The 25252-nt window shown below is 48.5% G+C and overlaps 1 protein-coding gene across 1 annotated transcript in view; it reads right to left on the reverse strand.

The window, feature by feature from the left end:
- syne1b (spectrin repeat containing, nuclear envelope 1b) overlaps window positions 1-25252 on the reverse strand; it is a 125576-nt gene that overhangs the window by 13817 nt on the left and 86507 nt on the right. The window contains exons 85-126 of the mRNA XM_062523473.1: window positions 24507-24692; window positions 24076-24198; window positions 23718-23900; window positions 23403-23546; window positions 23056-23232; window positions 22610-22750; window positions 22027-22140; window positions 21628-21792; window positions 21126-21320; window positions 20507-20674; window positions 19170-19364; window positions 18532-18663; window positions 18139-18239; window positions 17694-17847; window positions 17286-17417; window positions 16882-17013; window positions 16172-16381; window positions 15650-15751; window positions 15204-15323; window positions 14850-15050; window positions 14395-14568; window positions 14081-14212; window positions 13462-13658; window positions 12433-12565; window positions 11871-12053; window positions 10963-11112; window positions 10401-10577; window positions 9767-9922; window positions 8951-9106; window positions 8415-8585; window positions 7984-8117; window positions 7466-7670; window positions 6933-7115; window positions 6456-6602; window positions 5959-6113; window positions 5556-5703; window positions 5247-5341; window positions 4599-4827; window positions 4005-4199; window positions 3329-3454; window positions 1691-1846; window positions 261-419 (exon numbers count right to left, since the gene is read on the reverse strand). Of these exons, the coding sequence (XP_062379457.1) occupies window positions 261-419; window positions 1691-1846; window positions 3329-3454; window positions 4005-4199; window positions 4599-4827; window positions 5247-5341; window positions 5556-5703; window positions 5959-6113; window positions 6456-6602; window positions 6933-7115; window positions 7466-7670; window positions 7984-8117; window positions 8415-8585; window positions 8951-9106; window positions 9767-9922; window positions 10401-10577; window positions 10963-11112; window positions 11871-12053; window positions 12433-12565; window positions 13462-13658; window positions 14081-14212; window positions 14395-14568; window positions 14850-15050; window positions 15204-15323; window positions 15650-15751; window positions 16172-16381; window positions 16882-17013; window positions 17286-17417; window positions 17694-17847; window positions 18139-18239; window positions 18532-18663; window positions 19170-19364; window positions 20507-20674; window positions 21126-21320; window positions 21628-21792; window positions 22027-22140; window positions 22610-22750; window positions 23056-23232; window positions 23403-23546; window positions 23718-23900; window positions 24076-24198; window positions 24507-24692 (6636 nt within the window). The remainder of the gene's footprint in view (window positions 1-260; window positions 420-1690; window positions 1847-3328; window positions 3455-4004; window positions 4200-4598; window positions 4828-5246; window positions 5342-5555; window positions 5704-5958; window positions 6114-6455; window positions 6603-6932; window positions 7116-7465; window positions 7671-7983; window positions 8118-8414; window positions 8586-8950; window positions 9107-9766; window positions 9923-10400; window positions 10578-10962; window positions 11113-11870; window positions 12054-12432; window positions 12566-13461; window positions 13659-14080; window positions 14213-14394; window positions 14569-14849; window positions 15051-15203; window positions 15324-15649; window positions 15752-16171; window positions 16382-16881; window positions 17014-17285; window positions 17418-17693; window positions 17848-18138; window positions 18240-18531; window positions 18664-19169; window positions 19365-20506; window positions 20675-21125; window positions 21321-21627; window positions 21793-22026; window positions 22141-22609; window positions 22751-23055; window positions 23233-23402; window positions 23547-23717; window positions 23901-24075; window positions 24199-24506; window positions 24693-25252) is intronic.

Raw genomic sequence — 25252 nt, forward strand, 5'->3', positions numbered from 1 at the left:
GAGAGAGAGAGAGAGAGAGAAAAGGAGAGAGAAGGAGAGAGAAAGTGAAATAAAAGCGATTAGAGACAAAACAAGGTTCCATGGGATTGGAAAATGGCTTCGAGTGTCAGATTGGATTTTCCTTTACACAGGGAAGAAGAGGAATACATATTTAAAAATACATAACATGAACTGAAAGACGGAGTTGGTAGCTTTACGTTTTTTGTTTATACTGTATACTTGTTCATACTGTATATAGGTATGTTACTGTATGTAATCACCTTGCGGAGCTTCTCGATCATCTCCTCGATGCTGATGTCGGTGTTCTGGGAGACCTTGTTCTCCATGTGGCTGAGCCACTCACTCAGGTCCTTGTACTTCTCATTGAACACGGCCCACTCGCTCAGACGCTCACACACCTGCTGCCTGCGCAGGGAGAGCTGCACACACACACACACACACGCACACGCACACGCACACGCACACGCACACGCACACGCACACGCACACGCACACGCACACACACACACAGTGATCACTTAGTTGAAAGGTATAGTCAAAGGGCAAAACAGAAATGTTAAAAATGGAAGACAAATCTGATGTGTTATCTGACTTGCTCAGATTGACTTCCATTTTTCAAATTTTCATGCCACACTTTTAAGCCTTTTTTAGGTTAATTTGTGAGTTGAAGCACAACCGTTTAAAGTTTCATACATTTTACACAAATGTTCACTACAGTTATGTGCCAAACAAGCATATCGGTATGTTCCACCACCAAGTTCAAAACAATCAACAATACCACTACCCATTTCAATCTGGCATCAAGACTGAGGTTGTATACAGAAAAAAAGTGGTAGACGTAGCAGAAGTTAAGCAGGAAAAGACAAAAGCACACATAAACAATCAAGCCAATCAAGAAGTGACTGTTTTCCGGAGCAACACATCTGTTTCTAAAACAGGAAATAAGAGTCTCAGTGCCTGCATATGAACATATATTCTTGTATGCATGTGTGTGATGCATTACTTCTGCCTAACATAACTCTCTGGACACATCTCACACTCAGGGTTAATCAATGTGCAGTGCTGCTGCCAATCAATCTCCCATAACTGATCAGCAGGATTCAGGAACTGAAAGAAAACAGCAACCTTGAATCCTGAAACCACACTTCAAAGATTTACTTCTAATTGTGAACGTTATTGAGAACAGGTATACCATGCAATACACTTCAAATAAAGAGCCTGAGCTCTATGAGCATTACTAAAGATCCTACTGCACAACAAAGCACTGCAACTATGACATCCAACATCCTTCCTGTGGTCTGTGCTTTCAACAGATAGAGCACACGTGTTTCAAATCTACAGTTTCATCTTCCCCTATGAAAGCCATAACATGGTTCACATAACATGGTTTTCTGTCTCCGGATGCCAGAGAACAGAAACCTCTGTCTGGTCTGGTCTGGTCTGGTAAGACGAGTATGCTTTGAGTCATCAGCACTCGAACATCAAGTCAAATCACTAACTCATACATCCTGTTCTCACCCAATAGCCACAAGACGACCACTTGAGAAACTCTTGCGAAGTAAGAAAAGTATATGAATGTTCTATTCAAGGTGTTTTTGTGCATGCTTGTATGCATGTGAGTGTCAGTATTCATGTGTGTGAGTGTGTATGTCTTTGTGTGTGTGTGTGTGTGTGTGTGTGTGTGTGTTACCTGGTGGCAGGTCTCTTCCCACTGGCGCTGCAGCAGCTCGGTGCGCTCCTTGAGCACGCTCAGATCGTCTGCGCTGATGCAGCTGCCCAGAGACTCCCTCAGATGCGTGAGCTGGCCAAGCTCCTCCCTCCAGCCCTCAGCCCCACCCTCCAGCTCCTGAGCACGAGCACAACAGGCCAGTCAGCAATACTACACCATAATCATCATCATCTACATTTGCAACATAGGCAATTCATTTACAACTAACAACTTAGACATTCTACACACTACACACTTCAATTTGACGGTCATGTCCAAAGGGAAACAAAACACTGTCAGTGTTTCCCACACATAGACAAATTTGTGGCGGTGCGCCACAGATTCAGCACCGGCCGCCACATATTGCGTTTCGTTATTCTTTTATCTATTTATTTATTTATTTATTCTTATTTTGAAACGCTATTGAAAAACACGCAGCATTCGTAAAGCTGAATTTCCTTTCCCTGCGCTCCCTCTCTGTCACTCGCGCATCTGTCTCTCATACACACACACACACACACACAGCCCCTACCCTCCGTGCACACCGCGGCTGTCTGTCTCCATGAAAACCAACGAGATCATCCCTGGAAGCGTGGTAGGTGGTCGCACTGATGCACTTGACGCTGCTCGGGTAGAAGCATAAAGTTCTCCCGCAACTTTTGTAGGCTAGTCTATGCGTGCAACTTAATTACCAAACAGTAGAAGTAAACTCATTCTCCTTGTCCCGCTCTCGTGCGCGCTCAATGGACAGCCGCCTTCCACATGCACATTTAATCCAAATAAAACATTCACAATCGTGGACGCATTGACGCACAGAAGACGACTAGCTAAATTACTGTTATATTCGGTTAGCATCATTAGTAGGCTATGCTGCAGACATTTGATTAAAACTCTTGCATTCAAGTTGACTGACCAACAATGTTTTTCAACTCCAAGACTTAAAAGGGCCTGTCCCAAGGAGAAAAAGTATTAGCTTACCTTGAAACTCATGTGGGGAAACTGAACAGTCCAACCACGTATGATAAGCTTAGCCTGCTATGTTTACAATATTTTGAGGCTTCAACCAGACAGCTGAATTTAAGAAGTGGAGTTGTAATATGAATAGTAGGCTATAATCTGCATAAAGTTTGCTGTTATGAATATTAGAAATGTCAGTATAGGCCTATATAATGTAAATATTTACATAATGTGTGTGTGTTTCAAATAAAGACAAGCTTGGTAAAAAAAAAACAAAAAACAAAAACATTATATGAAAGGAGAGCGATAAAAAGGCGATGCAATGAAAAATATGGGTGCCCCCCCCCCCCGTCCGTCCGTCTGTCAGACATGGGGCGACCACCACACATTGCCTTCTAATCTGTGGGAAACACTGAAACTACACACAATAGTTTAGACTACTAGACTAGTAATAATTTACTGCCATGCCAAAATATTGTTTGTGTTTGCAGAGCATTAAACAGTAATCTATTGACAAGTTCACACATATCCTGTACATGCTCATACAGGTGGATGGACTGAACTATATACAAGTTGGGTGTAGCTCTGTTGTGCCTAGTCTTTGGTATGGAACATATTGAGCAGTAGCAGTAGTGGTTGTCCTGTGCAGTGGGTTCTGGGTACCTTGCATCGGATCTGCTCTGTCTGCAGTTCATCCTGGTGGTCTGGTAGTGGATGGGCAAGCTGCCGCTTAAACGCCCTCAACTTCTCCAAGGAGCCCCCAATGCCCTTCTCACAACGCTCCCAGTCCTGTTCCAGGAACACACACACACACACACACACACAATATGGGTCAGTAATAATGCCATGTCATTGCTTATAAATGGACACATCTCTAGTGCCTTGTTCTACTTTACTGGTGCTATTTATCATCTTTATCAGGGACATTTTCCACAAAAGGGGCCAGCACACTGCACTACAGCAAGGACATTGCACCCCTTACATTACATAGAAACAATCACAAACTTGGAAGAACATTGATTCAAAGTCATTCCTAATGTTTTGCAAGGATATGTATTTTTTCACTGTTCAGTGTTGAAGCTCAGATATATTTATGCATTCAGCCCTCTAAAAACAGTCTTTCAAGGAGTATGTAATCATGTAGAAAGGCAGACTCTAATAAATAAACACATATACTGTATGTTCATAGATACTCAACAGAATCAAATAATGCTGTAAGAAAGCCTACTAAATACCTAAACTACCTAAAAGTACTAACTAACATATTACTAAACAAATTAATTAACCATGAATTAATGCCCTAAGATATTGTTGAGAATGTGAAGAGTGTGTTGTGTACCCGCAGCAGTGTGGCCAGCTCCCTCCTCTGCTCCTCCAGCTGCTGCTGGGCCTGTCTCCACCGGGCCTGGATGCTCACTAGCTCCTCCTGCAGGCTGGTCTCGGCCTGGCGGTCTGCAGACAGCAGCAGCTGTCGCCCGGCCTCCACCGTCAGGATGTAGCTGCCCTGTTGTCTGTGGAGCACCTTCTCCTTCAGCTGGAGATCAATAGAAACACACACAGACACACACACACACACACACACACAGACACACACACACACACACACACACACACACACACACACACACACACACACACACACACACACACACACACACACACACACACACACACACACACACACACACACACACACAAATGAAGGGTTGAGTGAGTAAGCGTTTTTTTCATAGGGTACAGTACAGTATGTGTGTGTGTGTGTGTGTGTGTGGTGCCTCATGTTCTTTGTGGTATGGACTGAGGTGAGGACTATGTGCATATACCTGCCACTGTACGTCTCTGTAAGTGTGCATATATCTGTGTGTATGCATTAAAGTGTGTGTGTGTGTGTGTGTGTGTGTGTGTGTGTGTGTCAGTGTGTGGTGGGGGGTACCTGCACGGCGTCCAGTATGGCGCGGGCCTGCTGCAGGGGGATGGGCTGCTTGGGGGCGGTGGGCGCGTGGGCCACCTCCAGGAGCCAGCGCCGCAGCTTCTCGGCCAGCTGCCTGAAGCGCTGCCACTGGCGCAGCTGACTGTCGATGATGCCCCGCCGCTGCTGAGCGCGACGCACCACCGCCTGCCACTGGTTACTCAGCAGCGACAGCTTCAGACTGAACTCATCACTGCAGAGAGAGAGAGAGATAGGGGGGAGATAGAGAGAGAGGGGGGGAGGGAGAGAGAGAGGGAGAGAGAGAGGGGGAGAGAGAGAGGAGAGGGAGAGAGAGTTAGAGAAAGGGAGAAAGGGAGAGAGAGGAGTAGAGGAATTGAAAGAGAGAGAGAAATAAGGAGAGAGAAAAAGAGGGAGAGAGAGAGGGAGGGAGAAAAGATAAATAAAGAATAAAAAAGAGAAAGCAATGCAAAGGGAGAAGAGAAAAGAGGAGGAGATGGTGAGAAGGCCATAATGGTTCCAGTAGAGCTGTAGTGAATGTAATGTGGTGCTCTAGATGTAGTAAATGTAATGTGGTGCTCTAGCTGTAGTGAATGCAATGTAAGTGTAGTGCTCTAGTTGTGGTGACTCCATCATGCAGAGCCGTGTGCTCACCGGTCCTCCACCTGGCCCTGGTCCAGCAGCCTCTGGCCGTCACTGATGATGGAGTGCAGGATCTGCTGCCGGCTAAACATCTCTGCCTGGAACAGCTACACACACGTACACAGACACAGACACATTGTTTATTTGTCAAGGATAGGGCAAGCTACTCACTAGTAGTGTGCAATAATGGCTAAATCTATGGGTAATTTGTAACAGATCAGGGGGCTATACCATTTTATCAGGTTGACTAATGGGTCAGTGACTGTGTGTGATGTACAGTATGTAGTGTGAGGGTGTAGGTTTGAAGGGTGGGTGTCGGACCTCGTGGGCTCTCTGCTGCTCCAGCAGGCTCTGGTTGTTCCCCGAGATCTCCACGGCCAGCTTCTCCTCCGTCTGCACCAGGAACTCCATCCACGCCTCACACTTCTCCAGGAAGGTTTGCTGCTGCAGCAGGAAGGCCTGCAGCTTACTGAAGGATAAGCACACACACACACACACACACACATTCAGTGCTAGCTAATTATGCAGCATACCGATATTCTTTCCATTATGTCTAACTTGGCACAAGCAGTGTTGTGGAGGCGGTACACACTTGGTACATATTTGAATCTCTTTCAAGTTCATTTGTCTCAGGGCCTGAAATCATGTGTTTCAATTGTGCAACCAGAGTGCAAGCATTGGCTGCGTGTGTGTGTGTGTGTGTGTGTGTGTGTGTGCACAGTACCTGAATCTCTCGGTGGTGAGTGCGGACGAGGAGGCCCAGCTCCGGTTGAGGCTCTGCAGGCGTTTGATCTCGGAGTCGCTGAGGGGCAGCCGGTAGCCCAGCTCATTCACCTGCTCCAGCTCATGGACCAGGCTGCTGAACCGCAGCATCTGCCCCTGTGGACACACACACACACACACACACACACACACACACAGATAGGGAAATTACAGACAGTACATACAACAGGAGTTAACTGCTTTTCTTATCCTGAAATCTCGCTCTCTCCCTCCGTTTGGTATCTTACCTTCCACCTCCATATCATATGCTCACTCTCTTCCTGTTATGATCAAAATAATGTCTTTCTAACCTTTACTAAAAATAAGACAACATCTAAGCATCTCACTAATGGTTTTTGGTGGTGTTCTGTATATCTACTAAAGTCTTAAGGCCTCTCTGGTAGGTCTGGGGTTGCTGCCCCTGTGCTCATTGGAGGTCTTAATGTAATGAAGCCTTACCTTGAGGTCGTCCATGCGGGCCTGGATGAGTGACTGGTCAGAGGAGCCCGTGGGGTCCTGCCCATTCAGCGCGTCCTCCGCCTCCTTCATCCAGCTGTCCAGTGAGGCCAGCTGCTCCTTGAACAGCTCGTAGTCCTGCACGCCCGTCTGAGGCAGGAGGAACCAGGGGAGACAGAGGGGAGGAAGGAACGAATACAAACACAAAGCACAAGTCAGAATATTCCTCCATATCAGCATTAGCATATGCTAGAATGCTCCTACGATCTGTCAGCAGAACACAGAGCTAATTTGACGTTCACCTCAAACTAAAACTAGCAATTGTTCACACACTGGTGCCTGTCTTTATCATATGCTTATCTCTCTTACACACACACACACTCCCACATTCACACACACAAACTGAAGCGGCCGCTTCTGCTCAGCCAGCTGTTTTTCCAACTCCTGCACACACACACACACACACACACAGACACACACCTGCAGGATGCTCTGCTGTCTGCTGAGGCTCTGCTCCAGGCGGCTGAGTCTCTGCGTGAGCATCAGCTGGTCGGACTGGATGGCGCCGGCCGCCGACGTGTCCACCTGCTGCTTCAGCTGCTCCGCCACCTCCTGCAGCTGCTGCAGCGACGCCTGCACCTGCGCTAGCTCCTCCAGCAGCACCTGCACATATCAGGACACACACACACACACACACACACAGGCAGTGTAAGTTATGGAATAGGTCAGTCATGTCAGCACAAAAGACGTCCTCTTCACAAAAATACAATATGAAAATATGATACGTAGGATATACTGTAAAGTAAGGATATAAAATAATATCCCTAACATGCAAATCTCTCTGCACCTCACTACACATAGGAAATAAGAAATATGCTAATAGTCCATGTCTTGTATTACTTGACCTGTCCATCTAATGTCACAAAGAAACGTACATGCCCATATGCTGACATGCTGCTTCATTTCATAAACATTAGGAGAATACTATTAAACATTGACCGCTGTAAACTCACGCTGCACTGGTGGATGTTGGCCGACACCTCCTCCTCGGGCATCTCTTTGGCACTGGCCGCCTTCAGCAGCACATCGGCCCGCTCCTCCAGCCCCTGCACGCTGGCGCCGCCCTGGCGGTGGAGCTGCTTATAGCTCTGCCACTGCTGCAGCAGGGCCTTACTGCAGCCCAGAGCCTCCGTCAGCTCCTCCAACAGGCTGGCCCACCTGACACACACACACACACGCACGTGCATACACGAACGCGAACGCACACACGCGCGCAAACACACACACACATACACACACACACACACACACACACACACACACACAGACACACACATGCACACACACTTAATATCTTAATACATTGTACTTATCTTAATACATACTTAATCAAAGGCATTAATACTCTGTCAATCCGATTTCTTCATGTATGTGATATAAATAAAGCGTATGACAGCTACATCTAAATAAGGTACATGGGAGTTTAAATATGCAAAGGGATCAAGAGGGAAATAGGGAAGTGGAGGCTCACTTGGCGTTGGTGTCGTTGAGGTTCTGAGTGAGTGAGTCACACACAGAGGGGTGGCACTCTTTCAGCAGCTGCTCGGTGATGGAGGCAAATCGCTGCAGACTGCTCTCTTGAGTCTTCAGCTGCTCCTGCAGACTCTGCTCACACACACAAGCAAACACACACACACACACACACACACACGCATAGACACACACACACACACACACACACACACACACACACACACACACACACACACACACACACACGCAAACACACACACACACACACAATATCATTAATAGCGAACTGGTTCACTGATTCCCATATGTGGCAATCCAGCTGAACAACATGTGAGCCTTGGCATTTAAAACCACTACAACTGACCACATGCTGACCACACTCTATGTCTCTCCCCTACAGAGCTCCCTGCTGCTCTGAGCATCACTCACCTGCAGGCTCTCCTCCTGTAGCTGCACCGCCTCCAGGGAGCCGGTGAGGAGGCGCAGGCGGGAGATGGAGTAGCGGCCCTCCGTCAGGTGGCAGCCGATCTCCTCCGCCGCCTGCTTGTGCTGCGTCCACTGGTCCAGCACCGACCGCAGGCTGATCTTCAGCTGCTCGATCTGAACACAAGCACACACACAGTGAGTGGGACGCTATTCTGGGCTGCAGGGAGATGCACACCGCTGGCTATGCACAGCTGCACATCTATAAGAGCTGCTCTTTTCCACAAAAGGCCAAGATATGTCTATGCATCGACACTCTTCAGATTCACATGTTCATGCATCTTTCCACCCTCTACTGGATGTTATTGACTGCTACCAATACTACTGGTAACACTGATGCTACTGGTAACACTGATGCTACTGGTACTACTGGTACTACTGATGAGCATACAGTCTGATAAAACAAGAACCAGACAGAGTTGTGTTGAACACTGAGGTTCTCTTTGTTTAATGCAATGCTCCACAACAGCAAGGGGACCCACCAGATGGTCTAGACTGGCCCAGCTCTGGTTGACCGACTGCAGGGTCTCCATGACGATGGCGCAGGCCTCGTCCGTCTTGTTCTGGACCAGGGCGCAGGCCTGCTCCTCCACCTTCTCCACCTCCTTCTCCTTCTCCTTCACCATCTCCTCCATCTCCTTCAGCGGCCGCACAGGAAACAAACAGCATGAGTGAGCCTCCCGGTCCACAGTACAGCCACAGAGAAACGTGCAGCCGTCAACAGTCAAGAGTGGGTGACGGAGCTAGTGAGTGGTTAGATGCTGGGATCACCAGGGATCGAGGCGTGTGCGGACTGGCGTGGAGTGGGGAATAAGCCTGGAAGTAGGGCAGGGGTCAGAGGGACGCCCCCCCCCCCACCTCTCCGCCACCAGCACCCCTTAATTAAGACTTTAATCCTCCCCTCAAAGGAAGTAAAAGATCTCCCTCTTTTCTCTTAGAGTCACTGCATTACGGACTCAAATGGTGAGGAACGCAGAATGTGCTATATCGTATTATTTCAAACATAGAGAAATTAAGGAATAAATGTATGTAAAAGTGTGAGTGTGTAAGTGTGTGTGTGTGTGTGTGTGTGTGTGTGTGTGTGTGTGTGTGTGTGTGTGTGTTTGAGTGTTTGTGTGTGTGTGTGTGTGTGTGTGTGTTTGTTTGAGTGTGTGTGTGTGTGTGCGTGCGCATGTGTGTGTGTGTGTTCACAAAGTCCGTGTGTGTGTGTGTGTGTGTGTGTGTGTGTGTGTGTGTGCTTGAGTGTGTGTGTGTGTGTGTGTGTGTGTGTGTGTGAGTGAGATGACTGAGGGCCTTGCCTGGCATTCTTTGAGGGCGTTCTGTACGGAGGGCAGGTCTCTGAGGCAGTGCTTCCCCTTGAGCCGCTCCTCCTGGGTGGCCAGCCACACCTTCAGCACCTCCACATGGCGCTCGTACTCCACCCACGACTCCAGCAGGCTCTCCAGGAACTGGATCTGCACGCAGCACACGCAACACACAGATGCCGTCACAACACGGCCTTGACCACCACACACACACACCTAAGCCCGAGTGCACACACACACATGCACGCACACACACAAACACACACATACACCCGCGAAACACAGCACAGTGTATGCAAATAAGACAGCTTTTATGCACACAATTGACAAACCCAACCCTATCAACACACATGCACACACACACACACACACACACAGTATTCACACAGTACTTCACTTCAGTATTCATCACACACCACTCTTACTCTGCCTCGCTATTTCATTCAAACACAAGCACATCCCATCCACATCTCTTATTGCTGCTTGCACAGACCACATTGATTGGCCATACAGGAACTACCCATATCAACCAACACCGTACTAAATGGCAACATCTAAACCCATGAGTCCATACAAGAGGGAATGCTAAACTGGGTGAGGTGGGTCTGCTGTGTGAGCCGTCTCTCACCCTCTCAGTGATGTTGGCCTGCAGGATCTGCCAGTTGCGGTTCATGGCTCCCAGCCGCTCGGCGAAGTCCGTCTTGTCGCTGCGCTTCCCCACCACGTCCTGCCCGCTGACCTGCACCACCGACTGGTTCACAAAGTCCACGGTCAGCTGCTTACAGTTCACGTCGACCCGGAAGCCCTGCAGCCGCAGATGGGGACCGAGATAGGGAGAGGGGAGGGGGAGGGAGAGAGGGAAACAGGAGGAGAATAAATAGTTATGTTTGTAGGAAAACCAACGCACACCTGTGGTTTTTGTGAGGTGCTGGTCGCAGGATGCATAAACGTAGGTAAATTGGAGGAGACCGCACACTCTTTTCCCGATGCCAGTTTTTATTGAAACAACGTTTTGGCCTGAAGACTTTTTCAAGTTTCACATAAATAAATAGTTAACCATCTTCTGTGGCTGGTAGTAAAATGTCAGTGATAAAGCACTAAGACCAGTTATGAAGAACTGGGCAGCTACTGATGCATTCACAATGTTTACAGTTAACTTTGGTCTGAGATGGAGCGAAGTGCTACAGTACCTTGTACTTCTGCAGATACTCCTGGATGACGGTGGAGCCCACAGCTGATTTGAGGTTCTCCTCGTCCTCCTGAATGGTCTTGTCCATCAGCGAGATCCAGGCGACCAGCTCTGACATGGCATGCCGAGAGGCCAGCTTCTCCATCTGGAGCTGAAACGGGGGGGCAGAAACGGACCAATCAGACATGGACAGCAGGATGACAAACGCCAAGAAAACAATCATACAAATAATGAATATATCATGAGAGGCCTTTTGAGAGTCAATATTTCATAGATTATATTTTGCCTGACAAACAGATGTTTTATGTCACAGATATCTTGCTTATTCATTATTCATTAAGAGTCAAAGCCTGAGGCTATTTTATAAACAATGTGACAGAGTGTCGCCACTACAGTTTCATATGCGTTCTTCTGACTACCGTACCTACGAGCCTGGCTCTTTGGGGTAAGCGCTCTCTCCCTTTGCTTCACACTGGAAATGAACACAATATGTGCTGTTCTGTACTGTGCATGTTGTGCTGGATACATTCACTCTACCGTGTCTACTGTAAGTAAGTGAGAGGATGGCAAAAAACTCTATGGTACTAACACCCAAACGCTCTGACCTCCTCCAGCATCTATTACATGGACTCACATTCTCAAAATATGAGTCCATGTAAATGTGGGTAAATACACGTGACAAGGGAGCAAAATGATGATGATTTGTTTGTCTTGAACACATAAAGATCAGCCCTGACTCCCTGGGAAAGTGGGGCTAATCCCATTAGCAGGAGCCGCTAATCCCTCAGAGTGCTGGGGAGAGCCTACTGGATGCTACTAGCTGCTACTGGCGCTACTGGTGCTACTGGTACTGCTCCTGCTACTGGTACTTCTGGTGCTACTGGTCCTACTGGTGCTGCTGGTGTGTACCTGGTGCAACCGCTCCTGGACCAGCGGGATGCGGGTGACCAGCTCGCCCCACTGAGAGTCCACCAGTGCCAGCTCGGACCGCAGCGCTGCCGTGTCCATGCGCTTCAGTCGGAGCAGCTGGTTGCCCTCGGTGAGCACGGAGGCCTTCAGTGGAGTGCGCCTCTCCACCTCCTTACAGAACTCCTGCAGGACAGGGATGATAAACAGGTCACACACCACTTCATGACAGATAGTTGTCCATCATCAGTCTAATATTTGACTAGTTCTGTCCACAGTTGGAGGAAATCTACATCCTACAGAATCATTTCCAAACAGGGTGAGAAAACTCCAACTTACACATCAACATGACCATCCAATACAAAATGGCACATTAGCATATAGTGCAGCTAATGGTTATTCCTTTAGTCTGATTAGAAGCAATCTGCTAATTGATAGCTAAATGATCATCTGGATATTGTCATAATCTCCACATCAGCACGTAAACAGGGCTGTGTGATAAAGTCCAGTCGTTACTACCACATCACTAATCAAGTGAGGATAAGGTCATGTGACCGTGACATACCAGGAAGGTGTAGAGGTGGTCCCGCACCATCTCCGGGTCCTGAGGGACCACCATGGCTTGGGTGCTCCAATACTCCAGACGCTCCAGGGCGTCCTGCAGCCACTGGCTCAGCTCGGTCATCTCACCCTGGTACCTGAGGAGGGCAGGAGGTCAAAGGTCATAGGTCAGGAACATGAACAGGGGTTTACACTGAGCCTGTGACCTGTATCCCACACCTAACTAGAATATTGAGAGTATTGAGAATGTTGAGATAATATTGAATATTATAGAATATTGAACAGAAACTGGTATAGGGGAATGCAGAGCCATATAAAGAGAGAGTTGCGACAACCCGGGTACAGAAAATTCGGTTTGTGACGTGGTTCGTGTAACTTCAAGTAGTTCAAATCCTATTCAAATAGTTCCCGGAAGCGATTTTGACTGTTCGTTAGAATCTTAAAATAACCGTCTTTTACTGTCTGTTAACGAGTGTTCGATCCTAACTTCCGGGAACTATTGTTGAGAAAATATGGAACATTAGCGTCAATGGAGTTGTCGCAACTCTGTCTTTATATGGCTCTGGGGGAATGTATAGATGTATCCACGATATTCCGCAGCCCAACAATGGGGGTCGCCATGACACCGAGACGGTTTTCTATTTCCGGCGAAGCTGCATTGTATCTGTTTTAACGTGACGGTTTACGGTGCTTAACATATCATAACGCGTATAAAAGTAAACTTTTCTATTTTATATCGGTTATATATGATGTAGTATATACATGCTGAGGGCAGAATTGTCAATATTTCGAAAGAAATCTAAGTTGAGGCATAATCTAGTTAGCTACGGAGAACGCACATGTTAACAGAATGAACGGAAGTTGAAAACAGTATCGTAACCATCGCAACGATACATATTTCCGGGTTAAGGAATGAGGTGGATAGTAAGACCATAGGGTGACTAGTGGGCTGTCAAATCCAATGGTGAATGTGTTCCCCTTAGCCCAGTGCTTAGTGAGCGAATGCCTCCTCTCCACAGGGGGGCGCTCTGACCTGCTCTGGTGCTTGAGGATGGCCTCCAGCCTCTGCAGCTCCTTGGCGACGCGGGTGCTGCAGCTGAGCCAGCGCTCGCCCAGCAGGGTCAGCTGGCTCTCCAGGGCCGGGCTGCCCAGCGCCTGCAGCAGCCGACGCCCCTCACCCAGCAGCTGCTGCAGCTCCGGCTGACGCTCCGCCAGCCGCTCCCGCTGACCCTGAGACGAGACGAGAGGGGAGGGGACAGTGGCAGAGCAACGGTCAGAGAGATGGACTGAGTATACGTTTTTTCAACACTGACATTGTGTAGCGTTAATGTAGTACAGTAAGTAACACTGCTTTGATCACTTTGGAAGGATTCTAAGTTCTAACATCTGGAGCCTTCCAAAGTGATCAAAGCAGTGTTACTTTAGCCTTTGGACAGTGTGGGTAAGCATTACCAATGACAATTTTAGACACTGAATGCAGTTGATTGTTTCTTTACATTTACAAGTAACTGGCTAGTCGGTAAAACATGGAGCTGCATATTATAGTAAAGTCTGTTGTGTGTATTGTTGCTGTAATATAAGATAATGCATGATACTGCATATTAGAGTCTGTGTAATGTTGATACAGCATTGAGCCCTTATATGAGTGGTACCTGGTAGAGCGATATTCTCTCTGCCAGCCTCTCCTCTGACTCCTCCAGCAGGCCTACTCCAGCCAGGGTGTCCTCTGCCGTGACCAGCTCCTGGGAGAGGGTGTGGCAGTCCTGCACCACACGCGTCCAGCTCTGCACACACAAGAAAGACAGAATAAGAACTCAATATATTTCAATGCACCGAAGACTAATATCAACATGGGTCTCCAGAACAGCTATCCAGAGCACAATTTCTTTTGACAATATTAACATTTTCTCTCATTTATAGTTTATTTTCTAGTCTCTCTCTCTCTCTCTTTCTCTCTCTCTCTCACCTCAAGGATGTGTTCGATCTCCACGCCTCTGCGATGGGCTTGCTTGAGGATGCTCTGAGCACGTTTCAGCGTCTGCTCCAGCTCCTGGGTCTCAGAAGGCAGCACAAACACACTGATCTTCCTGAAGAAGGTCTCCGTCAAGATGGTGTGAGACTCCAAGCCCTGGAAAAACTCCTGAAGGGAGGAGAAGGACAGAAGAGCAATGAGCAGAGAGTTAGAGGCTAGACCAATGGGGGATGAGCCTATACTGTAGATATAATTTCTTATACACAGTATATGTGATATACAGTGTGTGGGTGCATGTGTGTATGTGTTTGGGTGTGTACAAGAAGAAGATTTTCTCGAGACTTTGCGTGCAGTGTTCAATCACACACAGTGTTCAAGCACACAAGTTTTGCCCAGATGGGACTAGAACATTCTGTGGGTTGTGTTGGTGTTTTTTTTTTTTACAGTACCTTGTGTTTGGACAGCAGGTTGTGCACCTCCTCCACAGAGCTGGCCATGAGCTTCTGCCCGGCAGCCATCTTGTCCTGCGCCGTGTCCAGGAGGTCCGTGAGGTCCTGCAGGGCTCGCTCGTACTGGGTCTTCAGCGCCAGGTTCTGGTTGAGCCCGCTACGCCGAGAGCCCACCGTCAGAACCAGCTCCTCATAGGCATCCTACAGAAAACCCAATTCAAATATTCAAATCAAGTTCAAAATCAAGTGTGTGTGTGTGTGAGAGAGAGAGAGAGATAGAGTGTGTGAGAGAGAGAGAGAGAGAGAGAGAGAGAGAGAGAGAGAGAGAGAGAGAATGAGGAGTGTGCGTCCCACCTGTAATTTGAGCAGCTGGTTGGTGGTGGCCTGGTCAGGCTGCAGCTGGGCTCCTCTGACCTTGAGCTCGGTGAGCTTGTGCTCGAGCTCTCGCAACATCTCCTCCGCCGCGGCCACGATCTAGACACAGATAAAACACACGTCAGATGCCTATTGGGTTTAACCCTTCTTGGGCTGAAAGGATGTGTGTGAAACAGTGTTTCAGTATTTTAGTGTGTGTGTGTGTGTGCACTTGTGCATGTGTGTGCATGCTTATATGAGCAAGTGAGGAGGGGATACTACAGTTTGGTCATCTGGTCGTATATCTTGCTCAGAATGTGTGTGTGTGTGTGTGTGTGTGTGTGTGTGTGTGTGTGTGTGTGTGTGTGTGTGTGTGTGTGTGTGTGTGTGTGTGTGTGTGTGTGTGTGCGTGCGTGTATGTGAATGAATGATCTCACAGATCTCACCTCCTGCTGCTGCTGAGCTGGTCGGTCCAGGATGCCGGCCATCTTCTGCAGTATCTCACACTTCCTGTCCGCCAGAGCAGCACCCAGCACCCTCAGCTCAGTCTGCAGACCACACACAAGGCTACTCAACACCAATACACACACAGGTCTGCTGCTCATTCAATGCAGCCCTCCCTTTGGCCATATTGTGTAATAGTAGTAGTAGTAAGAGTAGTTCACAGCAAGGTTGAAATGTCTTCAACAGCTCTGGACCTGTTTGGTGTGCATATGTGGGTTTGATCCACTGAACTCACACCTTCCTACATGCATTACTACAATGACGACATTTCCTCCACTGTATTTTAACAGATTTTGATGATCACACTCTGCCTCACCCTATGAATGCTCCATGTATATAAATATAAAAGGTCAAGCCATATTACTTCACCAAATGAGGTAATGACAGCACATAAAGTTAGGTTTGTTTGAGAATTGAGGTTTAAAAGCACAGCAGGATCTAGAGCATCCCTCTGGCCGCCTCACCTGGAAGGTTGTGAGCTCCTCCATCCTGGCCCTGATGTGGTCACAGCGGCTGCCCAGAGCAGAGTCCAGCACTCGCAGCCTCTGGCTCAGGCAGTCCAGGGTCTCCTCCATCAGAGGCTGGTCCTCCTCAATCAGGCCGTCAGTGGCCCGCAGCCTCCCCCAGCTCTGGCTCACCTCCTCGGCCACCTGACTCACACCTTGCCCCAGGGACTGTGGAGCAGTGGAACATACATTTGTTTACAACCCACTTAAGAAATGTACAGGCTTACAGACAATGTGTGTGTGTGTGTGTGTGTGTGTGTGAGCGTGTCCCTGCTACTTAAGCATGGCATGTGGTATGTGCCAACATTTGTTTGTATGACATAATTGTACGACATATGTCTCAACATTTGTGTGCATGACATATTTGCATGGGTCTCATTGTGTATACAGCATGACAGAACCTACTAATCTATCTCATATTGCATGGGTCTCATTGTGTATACAGCATGACAGAACCTACTAATCTATCTCATATTGCATGGGTCTCATTGTGTATACAGCATGACAGAACCTACTAATCTATCTCATATTGCATGGGTCTCATTGTGTATACAGCATGACAGAACCTACTAATCTTTCTATGAACGCTGACACTACAGGTATCCACGTACAGTATGCATGACTGAGCTATGTTGATGTGTGTATGAGTATGCGCTCATTAAACTCACCTCCTCCTTGGACAGTTGAGTTTGTATGTTCTCTGACAGCAACAGGGGTCCTGAAAAGAGCATGTTCTCCACCTTATCCAGCCAGGAGGAAGTGGCAGACAGAGCCGAATGCAGCTCTTGCTCCACAGCCTCCTACACACACACACACACACACACACACACACACACACACACACACACACACACACACACACACACACACACACACACACACACTCAGTTGTTACAAAATTGCAGACAACATGCTGATAACATTCCATCCAATGCAGAGACATGTGGCCGTCGCATACACAGTGAGTAGGTATTTCACAGTGCATTGTGTCACTGACATGACACTGACAGTCCCAGTGCTTCAGAATCAGTGGTAGCGACTGGTTATCTGTGGTGTGGGAGCGGTCAGTCACCTGGGTGCCCAAGTCCTCCACAGCTTCGATGAAGCCCTGGAACAGGGGTGTCAGGGAGGACTGGTCCGGGACGGGCTGCTCGGCCTTCAGCGCCGGTGCTGATGGGCTCACCGGCGTGGCTCTGGAGAACACCTGGAACACACAGCACCACAGTGTTGAGACTTCCATGTGTGTAGAGCAGTATGGAGCTTCAAGTAGGTGACAGAAACGCGATGAGAACAGTGCTAAGTAGGTGACAACAGTGTTATGAAATGTGTGTGTGTATGTGTCTGTGTGTGTGTGTCAATGTGCTAACTATAAATGGCCTTGACTGGGAGCGTGTCTGCAGAGTGACAGATAGTGAGGAGTTTTGTGAATAAAAGCTGAAGCTAGAGTCCATGTGTTCATGTGCATGTGAGTACAACACACCATGTGGCCTTGTTCCTGTTCCAGGTTCCTCTGGAGGAGCTGCAGTTTGGTGGCCAGGTCCCTGCTCAGACGCTCCCACCTCTGCCTCCTCTGCTCTGGGCTCAGAGACGACGGCTCATACTCCTGCTCCAGGAGCTCCAGAGGATCTGTTATACTGAGGAGAGAAAGAGAGAGAGAGAGAGAGAGAGAGATGAGTAAGTAAAGATAGAAGTTTGGAAGCCAGGCAAGGTCATATCTCACAGCACAAATGTATGCATTACTATGGTAGAGAGCTACGCATGTGCTATGTAAACTTAAATATGTAAATATCTTTAGCCAAAGACTCAGTGGCACTGAAGAGTGAAGACATTGCTCTTGACAGTGGCAAAGTGGAACTGAGAAGACCTTGTTCCAATATTGGTGTAGGTTTGTGACCTTTGACCCCAGAGGTGCAGTGCTTGAGTACCTGGAGCCGCTGGGAGACGCTTGCTGGATCATGATCTCCTCCCCTCTGGTCGCCACAGACTGCAGCAGCCGCTTCTGCTCAGCCAGCTGCTCTTCCAACTCCTGCACGCACACACACACACGCGCGCACACACACACACGCGCGCACACACACACACACACACACACACACACACACACACACACACACACACACACACATACACAGGGCAACAAGCATGCACATACATGTAGATGTTTAGTGTACTTCAATATTGAGACCGTTATGTCACCACAGAAATACCAGATTGGTGAATGTAATGTGAGTTTACTTGAATGTTATGCATACATGTTCATGGGCATGTATGTGTGTGTGTGTGTGTGTGTGTGTGTGTGTGTGTGTGTAGACGGATACCTTCTGTCTCTGGAGGGTGTCCTGCTGTTGCTGGGTGCGGGTGCAGCGGGCCTGGTCCAGCCAGTCCTGCACCGTGGAGCTCTGGGAGAGCGTGGAGTCCGACTCGCTGTCATCCTGCTCCTGCACACACACCTGAGAGGTAACACACACACACACACACACACACACACATGTTAACAACTAACAAATATTATCAAACAACTCTTTCAAATTTCAACCTGTAACCACTGATTCTGGGCTGGCAAAACACACTTTTGGTTCAGAAGTAATAGCACCCAGCTCTATGCAGTAACATAAGACATGCACTATATAAACACACACACACACACACACACACACACACACACACACACACACACACACACACACACACACACACACACACACACACACACACACACACACACACACACACACACACACACACACACACACACACACACTATACTTTGTGAAGTACTAGCATCCATCTCTGAGCAATACACACACACACACACACACACACACACTATACTTTGTGAAGTACTAGCATCCATCTCTGAGCAATACACACACACACACACACACACAAACACTTCCTTGTGCACCACAAGCTCACACACTTCCATATGTTGAGCCACACAGACTGCAGCACTGACCTGCAGGTGCTGGTGCTTGTCCTGCAGCATCCTCTGCAGCTCCAGCAGGCTGCCCTTGAGCGTGCGCAGGCGGCTGGTGAGCAGCTCGGCCTCCCGGCGCGTCTCCTCGCGCGGCGCCTCCTGCAGCAGGCTCTCCCCCCGCCGCACCAGCTCCTCCAGGGCCCCCACCTTCTCCTCCAGCTCGGCCAGCGCATTCTGCAGGAGCAGCAGCAGAGAGGCCAGCTCAAACATCGCGCTCCGCTCCGCTCCGCTGCACTCGGGGTCCGGCTCGGGGTCAGCCCGGACCGGACGGCCTCATCGCAAAAGCACCCCCCTCCCTCCCGCCCGCGCCACCCACCCAGCGTCCGACGCCCACTGCCCACAGCGTCCGGCCGTTAAAGCGCCACCGACGGTAATCCCTCATGAGCCATGTTCGGAGTACATTCTGCCGCCACGGGTGCTGCTGCTACTACCGTTAAAACTCCAGGAAGAATGCAGCGCAGTGTGTTGTGAAAAGCTGACCCCCTTTTGTTTTCAGTCACGACCCAAGACAGAGGACGTGCCTTTCTTGCGGCTAACTAGGCTTGGGCTAAGCGTGAGCAAGATGACAGGAAGTCACACGAGTTGTCGGTGCCGTCGTGGGGAGTCATCGCTAGCATCGAACGCCTCCTGACCTGAACCGACGTCTTCTTCCCCGACCACAACAGGTGCTACGCCTCCCGCGCCCTTTCCCCGGGAGGAACTCCCTGATAAATATGCAAACCAAGATGCCCGCTTCTGACCAATCCCCTGCCCGCGCTCCACTAATCACTTCAAATCCCACTGGGCGCCGGGACAAAGCTGGAAGTAACGTTGCACGGGATTGGCCGAAGTCACGCACGGGTATTTGCATAATCAGATTAAGTGTAGGACTACAGCTGCTAAGTCACTAACCATTTAAATGATCCACACAGGCAGCTAATTCTCCTGCTGCCGTGCAGGCCAGTTCCCTTAAGCTCTCTATGGGGGAATGCGAGCTAGAGCCTTACTATAGTTTAATTTGTGGATTGTAGCATAATGATCTGAAAGCTTTCACAGTAATCAAAGTCCTTAAACCTTCAGAGGAAAACCTTCAGAGGCACCGACCATGAGGATGAACAAGCCTTTCTTGGAAGAAGACACTTTGAGCAGGACTCTGGTCTAAAGTCAGTCTGACAATCTGACTAAAGGTTCAGTGTCTTTAGTTAAAAAAAAACATATTATGATTTTTTGTAATTAAATCTATCCATACACATTACAGTAGTTCACGTTCTCACATTTCCATGTTTGCCCATTAGTGACCATGCCTACTGATATAAGCCTCCAGGGGGCGCTCTGACCTGACAGTCCTCGAGCTGCTCCTCGACGTCGGCGTCGGCGTCCTGCGGGGTGGAGCACAGGGCGCTGCGCGTCCTCAGCATCCACTGGTGCAGCTCGTCGGCCAGCACGTGGCACTCCTCCAGCACCTCCTCGCGCTGCTGGCCCTCCAGACGATGGCTCATCCGCTCCTGGACACACACACACACACACACACACACAGAGAGGGAGGGCATGTTTACATTTGTTTTTGGAAAACACCTTGGGTGATCCGATCACAAGTGGTCAGCCGAGACACATCGCTGTGTTTACACATGTATTCAAGTTGTACACTGTACAGCCAGAGATGTTGCTGACCACTTGTGTTTAGATTTGTGCCACTGAACTGTGAGTGTGTGAACATTGTGTCTTTGTGTACTGTGTGTGTGTGTGTAGTAGCATTTATTGTTACCTAAGGTGTCCGTTGCAAAATATAATGAATGTTATTCCTCATTTTGTAAGTCTTTTTGGATTAAAGCATCTTCTAAATTCATAAATACAAATGTGTGTACTGTACGTATGTGCATGATGGTGTGTCCATGCTTATGGCCATGTCAATATCATGTGACTGTGTGTGTATGAGACTGAGGAGTGGACCCTTGCCTCCAGTAGCTGGCCTCTGCCTGAGGCCTTGGTGCGGATGGTGGCCATCCTCTCGGCCAGCACCGACAGGCTGGACTGCAGCGCCAGCTGGTGGCCGGGGTCGGAGTCCAGCGCGTCGGACACCAGCTCCTCCGAGAAGCCGCTGTGGAGTGTGTCAATCTCATCCTGCAGACACTGCACCTCATCCATCAGAGTCTGCAAACAACACAGGAGTCAGTATTACTCTCCACACAAAGGGTATAGGGAGGACAGTGTCACATTTAAGTTATCTTTTTTACAGCCAACTTATGCAGAACAGCATTTTCTGTAGATACTGTAAAACATCACTTTCATCATGATACAGTATATGAAACATGCAATTGATGGATGATGTAATATGCAGTATGTGATACATAACATCGCGTAATATGAAACAAACAAAGGTATGAGTAACTCCATGTATACCATGACTATAATAGATGATTTGCTGCTAGGCTGATACCTGGGCCTCTCTTGTCCTTACCTGGTGGTTGTCGAGCTGGTCGTCAGGGCTGCGGTCTGCGTCAAAGCTCTCCTGCCTCAGCTGGGCCTCCACTGCCTCCATCTTGGAGGATATGGCCTGGAGGGAGCCCTGGTAGCGCTGCTGCCTCTCCAAGGCCTCGTACAGGCTCCTCTGCTTCTCACTGATCTGGAAACAGTTTCAACCACCATGTTAAAGACCACTACTAATGTTCAAAAAAGCAATTCTGTATCTCACCTATTGCCAGATGCTTAAACTTAAACTAAATTAAACTTATTATTTTCACTAAAGACATTTTTTCACTAAAGACTATAACTAAAACATGTTTGTTTGCTTATTTATTCATTTTAAATAACCATGGAGCACATTGAGTCAAATTCTGTCTTGCTTTGCTTTGCATACCACGTTCTTCAGTGTTTCCCAGGAGCGCTGCAGGTCATCGAGGTTGGCCACAGACTCCAGGGTGGGGTCGTAGAGCTCCTGCACGGTGGTGCGTGTCAGGGTACCCCTTCCCAGCTGGACGGTCAAGAAAGCATGGGACACATCAACACAGGCTCTCCCTCATACACACAGACAGTAGCCTAAACCTTGGGCCTTGGGTTAACCAACACAGTACTGTGCCATTTAGCTGATGATACATTTTCAAAACATTTTGACTGTTCCCATCGACTCCATTTAATGCCTCAACATCTTTTTTTCATTCAAAGTCATATTCAACAATCACATGTTAATTTCACACAGATAACATAAAAAAAAACACATGACCACATCACTTTAGCATGAAGCTGTGAGGCTGTAAAAGGGCCCAGCATGCTCCTCATGGGCCGCATAGTGCATGTTATGTGTTCAAATATCTTACATTTACATCTATATTATATTATATTTTTTATTATGTGTCATGCTGTTACACTGGATGTTGACTTATCTCAAGCACACAACTAAGTTGCATGGCTATAAAGTCGTGAATTCGAATGTGTCCGTGTACCTGGTAGAGAGACGGGTCTGTGTAAGCGATAGGAGAGGGAGAGCGACAGAAAGGGGGGGAGGAGATCTCGCTGCTGGTGCCCTCCTCGCCCGACTCCTCAGTCACCGGGGACAAAAGGGTGTGACAGCGGCCGGCGGTCATCTGACAGCGCAGATGAGTGGTGCGGAGGAGGCATGCGCACGCGTACACACATACACACATAGATACACACACGTGGATGAGTGCACAGACAGAAACATGTAAGAATAGGTAGGCATGTTAGTGACTAGAAAAAGACTAGAAAAAAGGTTTGAAAAAAGACATGCAACCAACAACCAATTGATTATTTTCTTTCTCTCATACACTGACTACACACACACAAAATATACATATACATTCATCATATGAATGTAGGTACTGTATATTATACACCACCAGACCACACACACACTCACACACACACCTACCATGACAACAGAGGGCTGTGCTAGAGAGGCCTTTTTGGCTGGGTCGTCAGGGCCCCCCTGCCCCTCACTGACACTCAGCAGCATGCTGGCGTGACGAGCCTTCACCGTCAGCATCCGGCACTTGGAGTTCAGGGAGGAGATCTGCTCTTGGTAGCCCCGGATCTTCTGGGCCAGCTCCTGTTCGGGCGAAGAATCGGAAGCACGAGGATGGGTCTGGATTTGCTTGAGCAAGAACAGTGTGTTTGTGTGTCTTGTTTTTACTGAACATTGTGTGTGTGTGTGAATGTGAGTGTGTGCGTGTGCGTGTGCGTGTGCGTGTGCGTGTGCGTGTGTCTGCGAGCACACACCTCATGCTGTTTGATCTGGGCCTGCAGCTCTTGGATGTTGCCACTGGCGACTGGCTGGGCCTGGATGAGCCCATGGGCCTCCTCCATCAGGCTCTGCAGGTGACTCACTTCCTGTTTATACTGCTCATGCTGCACCACGGCCTCCTGGGAAACAAAATTCATCAGCACGTTTTAAGAAAGTGCACAGTATGAAAACAATAGGCAGGTGAGAATGTGTAAAACAGTATGCTATTCATTACAGAATCCATCACTTCTTCAGGTGTACTTACAGTAATGCAGGCCAGTTTGTGTGTGTGTGTGTGTGTGTGTGTTTACCTGTAGAATGTTGCACTGCTGGATGGCGGTATGCTGCAGCTGGCTGGCCTCCTGCTGGAGGTTGAGGGCAGTGCGGCAGATGGGCAGACTGGTCACTGCCTCCTCAGGTACCCGCAGAGCGCTCTGGCACACCTGTACCTCCTGCACCTGCTGCTTGAAGCTCTCCATCTCCGACAACAGACGCTAGAACACACAAGAGCCAAAGCTCGTGCTCAGTCAACACAGCATTATCACCTGGTATCTGATCTCATTCATTCTCGTACAGGTTCAGTTAGTCAATATCTATAGGCTAATAAACCTACACATTGAGAAACCTGATCGGCATGGTGAAGTGTTGTGCTTGTGAACTGTGTGTTACCTGTCTGTGAGAGAGTTGGTCCTTCAGGCTGAGGCGAGTGAGCTCAGGTGATGTGAGAGTGGACTGCACCTGCTCCAGAGACACCTGCAGATTCTTCACCTCACTCTCAAACTTCTCCATGTCCTGAAATGAACAGAGAAAATAGGTTTTTATTTGATCTTTCATTTTGATCTGATTGGATTTGATCAGCTTTCACACTCTCTTCTTTTAATAACTCTGACATGGCTTACGTTGAAATACTAACTATAACCACACATCATTTAGGCTATGGAGGTTTAATCAAATTAAATTAAATTCAACTCAGCTTTATTTATAGCACAATAACGTAGGAATACAGAGCCCGCCTGAACATGAGCTTGAACATGAGCTTGAACCTTGAGGTTTAGTCTTTAAACATTAAGGTTAGGGCGAGGGGTCAGGATTTCTGGTACCTCTGCTGCGTCCTGCAGGTTCTGTAGGCGCACACGGATGTCCTGCTCCAGCTGCTGTGTGAGCCGGCTCAGCTCGGACGCCTGCTGGCTCATGGCCTCCACCTGCAGCCCCTCGGACAGCAGCTCCACCTTCTCCAACATGGCCTCCAGGTCCCCCTGCAGCGCCCGCGACTCCCGCAGCACCGACTGCAACGCACAAGTGTCAAGACCAAGACTCCTTAGAGCACATCAACCGCCTCTGATCAAGCAAGTGATAGCGAAACCTGAACTAGTCACTTCCTGCCCCATTTCCCTTAGTAACGGCTACTTAGTAACCACTGCCTCAGACATTTACATTTGTGACCGACAAAAGTGTGGTCATGAAGGCAGCGAGACAGTGGTTCTTCTTCCTTTGTCGATTGAAGGGGCTTGGCATGGATTCCAGAACACTGACAAACGTTTACCACTGCGCCATTGTCAGCATCACAGCTTGGTACGGCAAGAGCCACATCTCTTGCAGAGGACATCAGGCCTTCTCTGTTGTTGCTCTCTGGCTCTCTTCCCATATGAAGTCCATCCTTAGGTCTAGCTTATTTTCAATCTAATTGAAAGACATGTTTATTTCTCTAGCTTAAAGTACACTACATTCTTTTTTTTATGCTTATATTAGCTGGAAAAAGCTCAATCCTCCTCCTGTGTGGTTCCTGTTCCCAAGACAGGAGCTCAACCATTTCAGACCAGCAGCCCTGACATCCCATCTGATGAGG

The sequence above is a fragment of the Sardina pilchardus genome, chromosome 20 (genome assembly GCF_963854185.1).
Source record: "Sardina pilchardus chromosome 20, fSarPil1.1, whole genome shotgun sequence".
In the NCBI taxonomy this organism is placed as follows: Eukaryota; Metazoa; Chordata; class Actinopteri; order Clupeiformes; family Clupeidae; genus Sardina; species Sardina pilchardus.